Source organism: Moschus berezovskii, chromosome 3 (genome assembly GCF_049115385.1).
Source record: "Moschus berezovskii isolate FMDL1 chromosome 3, NW_MosBer_1.0, whole genome shotgun sequence".
NCBI classification, from domain to species: Eukaryota; Metazoa; Chordata; class Mammalia; order Artiodactyla; family Moschidae; genus Moschus; species Moschus berezovskii.
In genome coordinates, this window is record NC_142462.1 from 102,769,461 (window position 1) to 102,775,460 (window position 6,000).

Consider the following 6,000-nt stretch of genomic DNA (forward strand, 5'->3'; position numbering starts at 1 on the left):
CAAAAATTTTTAGTATAAGTACACCCCAAATATTGCACAGGGTGTACTTAAAAAAATGTGCTATTTATCTAAAATTCAAATATAACAGAGCATACTGTTTTTATTTGCTGAACCTGGAAACCTTATCTTCCTAACTATGAGCTAGTAACACTTCACAGCAGTCACGGCCTCCACTTCCGCCCAGCTCTCTTCACGTCACTGGCCCATGGCCTTCCTAGTCTCCTAAAGCTCGGAGTCCACTGTTCCATGGCATACAACCATGTTCCCTAGAAACAAGCTTCCTTCTGCAGCCCACTGTCGTCTCTGGCTCCATGCCCAGACCACTGGGCATGTAATAACCCCCTACCTGGTCTTCCTGCGTCTAGCCCATACCAGATGAATATTCCAAAAATGCCTCTTGGAACATGCCACACTCCAGCTCTGCAGCCTTCAATGGCTCCCATTGTCCACAGAAGAAAGTCCAAACTGCAAGGTTTATAGCAGCCTGTTCTCACTGGTCTTCCCAGGCTGATTTGCTGTGACACACGTCTCTGCATTCTGCTGCACAGAGGACCCTCTTTTTGATGAAACCCCACTCTCCCTTGAAGACCCAGCTTGGATGACCCATTGTCCATAGAGCCCTCCCTGCTTTCCTGCCCTCTCCTCTGGCAACCAGCCACTTACTATCTTTCTCTGCTTCCTCTTAATCTGTTCACTGGCTCTTAAATCTTGTATTATACTAGTTATATAAATTCATCTTCTCATAGATTAGAAGCTCCTGGAGGGAAGGGAGAAGATCATGTCGAGCCTTTGGCTCAGTCCCAGGACAGAGGCAGCACTTGCTGACTTGCACTTTGCTCCCAAACTCCCTAAACTGGAGCAAGTGAGCGGGCACCCTCTGGGCACATGGCAGAGGGCAGGCCAGGCTTGGGGGCCCTGGAACCAGTGTGGGAAGTGGGGCTGGAGCAGACAGGAAGCTGAGCGGGCTCACAGTGTGGGCAGCATGCTCCCGGCTCTGTGCAGGGTCCTCTCAGGCATGGCTTCTGGGTACAAGTTACGGCTCCTTCCTGTGGGGAAGCAGGTGATGGAAACCTGGAGGGTGGTCCTCCAGAACTGAAACCTCCCCCCAGGCTGGGATCCACCGGAGGAGCAAGAGGCTGAGTAGGCTCAGAGTCTGAAGGCTACCCTTGGCCCAAGGGCAGAAAAGGGACATCCATCCCCCACCCCCATCATCTCCTGCCACTCTCAACCCTCGGAAACCAGCGCTTTCAAGAGCCAGCCACGTCTCCAGAGTGGGGAGATCCTGGGAAGGGAACCGAAGGCTTCTTCAATGGAGGGGTGAAGAAGGGAAGGCTGGAGGAAGGTGGAGCCAAGTGAGGGAGAAGAGGCAGGTAGATGACAGGGGCAGACGCAGGAGGTGGGGACACTGAGGTGCACAGGTGGGGAGGCGGGTACAGGAGGACAGGAACCCCTCTGTGTGTGTTGCGGGGGGTGAGCTCCAGAAAGCACAACAATTCAGAATCAACTGAAGGCTGCCAGAGGCAAGGCTTGGGGGGATGGCAGGTAGACGCCGTCCTCTAAACATTCCGCATACCAACTGCAGCGACAGGAAGCTGAGGTGAGGGCGACAGGGGTGTCATGAGAACTCACCAGGCAGCGGCAGGTGGTGCAGGCATCTGGGGTGAAGGTCTCCCCATTGCCGTAGGCCTGACCATTATGGCTGCAGCCTAAGGAGGACACGGTGCTGTCACTCAGGGCCATCTCCAGGCCCCAGGGTGCTGCCTGCAGGCAGGCGGATGGCACTCACCGTGGCAGTGGGGCAGGCCGGGCTTGGGGACACAGTTCGCAGCCCCGTCCTGGCAGACACAGGCTGTGCAGGTGTCGGGCTCCCAGCGAGCCCCCTCAGGCCAGGCCCGGCCCAACCCCCAGCACTGGAGGGAAGCCGGGTGGCACTCACAGGACTCCAGCTGCGTCACCCTGCCCTGCAGGTCCTTGTTCTGGGGGAGAGGTGGGGGTAGGAGGCACTGGTTCAGCCTCCCCCACCGTCTCCCGCAGGGTATGAAAGTCAGGGCAGGATGAGAAGGAAACTTGATGGAGCAGAGGTGGGCTCACCTCCAGGCAGCATCCCATTCAGACAGCACCAGTTCTCACAGCCTGGGGTCTGGACGGGCTCCCAGAGGAGCATGGGCCCCCAGTCTTCTTTAGACAAAAGGGGACCCAGTCCCCATTACCCAACAGTTAAAGACTTTATCCATCCAAAATCTTTCCTGACAATATCTTATATGAAGTAGGCACTCCATAATCTCCACCAAGTACGTGAAAGAACATGAAAATCTGGTTGACAAATACCTGGAGGTCCTTCTCTTGTAAGAAAGAACCGATGTTAACTGTTCAGATAAGAGCCTTTCTATGTGCATTTAAAACAAAACTCTATTTCAGGGTTCCTCCTTTCTTCCCTCTACACCAGGCCTGCCCTGCCCCTTGCACACCCAGCGCCTTCAGTGGTACCTGTTCCCTGAGCTCCGTGACCTCAGCCTCCAGCCTTTCCAGACGCTCCTCCAGGGGGCGCCACCATTCCTCGGGGACCCCAGCAGGGGCTGAGGAGTGGGCTGGCCCCTCTGACTGGTAGTTGTGGACGTCAGCAAGGCCAAGGGGCTCCCTGGAGAAAGCCCCACCTGAAGGCACAAGAATCCAGGGAGGACCTATGGGTGAGGGGCTAGCAAGGCTTCCTGGGTTTGACTTCCCAATGATATCCATGCTATACCCTACCCTTGTCCACCTGCCAAACCCACCGTCCCGGGAAGGAGAGATGGTCTGTGAGGGGCTGGAGTGAAAGCATGGGGGGAGGAGGGTGCCCTGGGTGGACAGAAGTGACCCAAGTAAAGCTATGACAAACCTAGACAGCGTATGAAAAAGCAAAGTCATCACTTTGCTAAAAAAAAGTCTGTATAGCCAAAATTAAGGTTTTTCCAGTAGCTGTGTATGGATGTGAGAGCTGGACCTTAAAGAAGGCTGAGCACCGAAGAATTCATGTTTTCTAAATGTTGAAGCTGGGAAAACTCTTGAGAGTCCCTTGGACAGCAAGGAGATCAAACCAGTCAATCCTAAAGGAAATCAACCCTGGATATTCACTGGAAGGACTCATGCTGAAGCTGAAGCTCCAATAATTTGGCCACCTGATGAGAAGAGCTGACTCATTGGAAAAGACGCTGATGCTGGGAAAGATTGAAAGCAAAAGGAGAAGAGGGTGGCAGAGCATGAGATGGTTGGATGGCATCACCGACTCAATGGATGTGAGTTTGTGCAAGCTCCGGGAGACAGTGAAGGACAGGGAAGCCTGGTGCGCTGCAGTCCATGGGGTCTCAAGAGTCAGACATAACTTACTGACTGAACAACGGTAACAAGACCCTCAGGCAGGTATAAGTCCCGGGGACCCCAGCTCACTGGGAGCCTGGGGGAGGATATAGGCCAGGCTTCCCTGTAGCCTGCTGTGACTCTGCAGGGGTCCCCAGCCATGGGGGACGTGCCAGGGTCATCTCGCCTCATTCAGACCAGGGCCTTGGCCAGGGATGGCCTGGGGAGCTGACATGTCATGCTTGGAGGGCCCACAGGTCAGCACAGTCAGCAGGAGATGGAGACAGACCAGTGGAAGATGGGCCTGCTTTCAGGGACCGGAGGTCTGTGAGCAAACCCCACCTCCATCTGTTCGGCTTCATCTTCAGAAAGGACACCACTTCTGGGCACAGCAATGGGCAACTCTTCCCCCTGCTGTCACGCCCAAGCCTTGCCACTCTTTTCCAGGCCTATGGCAGAGGGGCTTGGCAACCCACACTGGGCAGGGTATGCTCTAGAAAGCAGGATGTGGCTGCATTTCTTGAAGGGTTTGGGGAAAGTGCTGGCAGGGCCCCTACTAGCTTTCAAGGCTCCATCAGAATGAAGACAGCCTGTCCCAGGTTCTAGATGACACTGGGTCCTAGGAGAGGCTGGGGAAGGCCACTTTCGCCTCACTTTGATCTCTATTCCACAGTCAGGAAAATAAAGACTATGCGGATGGGGATCGTCTGACTCCAGGCTTGGTTCCCAAACATCATCCCTCCTCTGGGTGAGGTGGGCAGGGCAGCAGAGGGTCTGGAGCAGGAGGGGGGTTAGGAGGAGGAAGGAGAGGAGGGAGAGGGAAGAGTCCTTCCGCAGAGGCATCTCATTAGTGAGGCTGGCCTGGGCGGCTGAGAGGGCTTCTGGTGAACGCTAGTCCAACGAAGCAAGGGCACAGTGTCACTCACTCCCCAGCCCCCTGACTGCCTCCACCAAAGTGGGTTGGAGAGTCTAGTCCAAAACCGAAATTGTCTTCTTTTGTCCAAACCTGCTCTGTCCTGAGTTCCTTGGCTTGGTTAATGCCACCTTTGTGGTGCATGCTAAGTTGCTTTGGTCGTGCCTGACTTTACGACCCTGTGGATTGTGGCCCACCAGGTTCCTCTGTCCATGGGATTCTCCAGGCAAGAACACTGGAGTGGGTTGCCATTTCCTCCTCCAGGAGATCTTCCTGACCCAGGGATCGAACCTGTGTCTCTTAGGTCTCCTGCATTGGCAGGTAGGTTCTTTACCACTAGCGCCACCTGGGAAGCTCGATGCCACCCCACCTACCTAGAAGTCTGGGGCTCAGCTGCCCTCTTGGTACCCCTCCCAAATCCCATCAGTCTCTGGTCTTAGCCAGTTATACCCCCACCCCATCTCCCCAGCTCTGCTCCTCTCCCCTCTTATCTCTACTCTGGAGGCTGAAGTCTCCCTGCCTCCAGCTGCTCCTCTTCTTCTGGCACAGTCGCTTTAAATCCCACATCTGAAGGCCCCCAGCAGCAAATCCAAATGTGACCTTTCCCAAGTGCCTGTTATCTTTTCAGCCCACTCTCCTACCCCCCGACTCCCACACCTTGGGCAGGGTGTTGTCACTTGGAATGGCTCTCTGTCCTGGGGTGGTATCTAGCTCCCTTCCCGGCCCCATGAAGGGTGGCCAAGGGTGGGGTCCCAATATCTTATACCCTTCACCCCAGCTCTACACCCCACGCCCCATGATTCCTCCTTCCAGGCCACTGCCTGCCCCCAGGCCTGCTTAAGCAAACACAGTCAGGGGGTCGGGAGAAGCTGGGGTCCTCTGGGACCCTCAGGGAGGATCCGGCCAGTCTTTCGCCTGGAGAGACCTGCAGAGAAGAGCTCCTGGTTGTTGTGCAGAGCCCGATTGCTCCCCATGGAACTGTCCTCAGCTCCCCTCCCTTCCCCGCCCCCCACCGCCCGACACAATCCATGCACTGACCCCTCTATTCCTGCTTTCTGGAGGAAAGCCAGACACAGACACTCAAAGCCAGTTCCCATGGCGGACCTTCTTTTTTTTCCTCCGTTCTCAAGACAAATAATTAACTTCAGACTCCCAGATTCCAGGGCAGCCTCTCCCCCACCGCTGCCTGCAGGAATTCCTCCCGAGGCCAGAGCAGGAAGCCCCCTCCTGCCCCGGGACCCCAGAACCCCGTGCCATAGTCTCTCTGCTGCTGCCACCACACTGGCTCCTCCACCGATGGGGAGGACCCAGGCTGGCTGGAGAGGCGAGCACACCCCAAGGCAGGGACCCGGGAGGCAGCCCCCTCCCAGCCCAGCTGTTCCCTCCGACTGGGCTGAGCAAGAGGTTAGGTCCCACCTGGCTGCCCCCAAACCCTCAGCACCCCAACTTACCTCTGCTGGTCCCCGGGGCCAGTGTCTGGCTCGTGAGCTGCAGAATGAGGGACAGCAGGATGGCTGCGGCCCTGGCCATGCTCGCCCCGCCTTGCTGACTGTGGTCTTGGCTCAGCAAGCACTGGGAGTGGGGGGTGGGGACACACCAGGCCGCCTCCCACCCAGCCTTTGTTCAGGGAGGGCTTCTGGTGTCTGTCATCCAGGCCTGTGGTGCCTGCCTCCCTGATGGCACCTCCACCCGGGGGCCCCCAGGCCCCATCCTGACCTCAGCACTGGCTCAGAGTTGCAGGAGAGTGCCTGGGG

At 56.6% G+C, this 6,000-nt stretch overlaps 1 protein-coding gene across 1 annotated transcript in view; it reads right to left on the reverse strand.

Moving 5' to 3' along the window:
* Window positions 1-5,777, reverse strand: part of KCP (kielin cysteine rich BMP regulator) — a 28,681-nt gene extending 22,904 nt beyond the window's left edge. The window contains exons 1-5 of the mRNA XM_055421235.2: window positions 5,698-5,777; window positions 2,488-2,654; window positions 1,787-1,976; window positions 1,630-1,706; window positions 971-1,046 (exon numbers count right to left, since the gene is read on the reverse strand). Of these exons, the coding sequence (XP_055277210.2) occupies window positions 971-1,046; window positions 1,630-1,706; window positions 1,787-1,976; window positions 2,488-2,654; window positions 5,698-5,776 (589 nt within the window). The 5' untranslated portion in view covers window position 5,777. The remainder of the gene's footprint in view (window positions 1-970; window positions 1,047-1,629; window positions 1,707-1,786; window positions 1,977-2,487; window positions 2,655-5,697) is intronic.
* Between the last annotated feature and the right edge of the window lie 223 nt (window positions 5,778-6,000).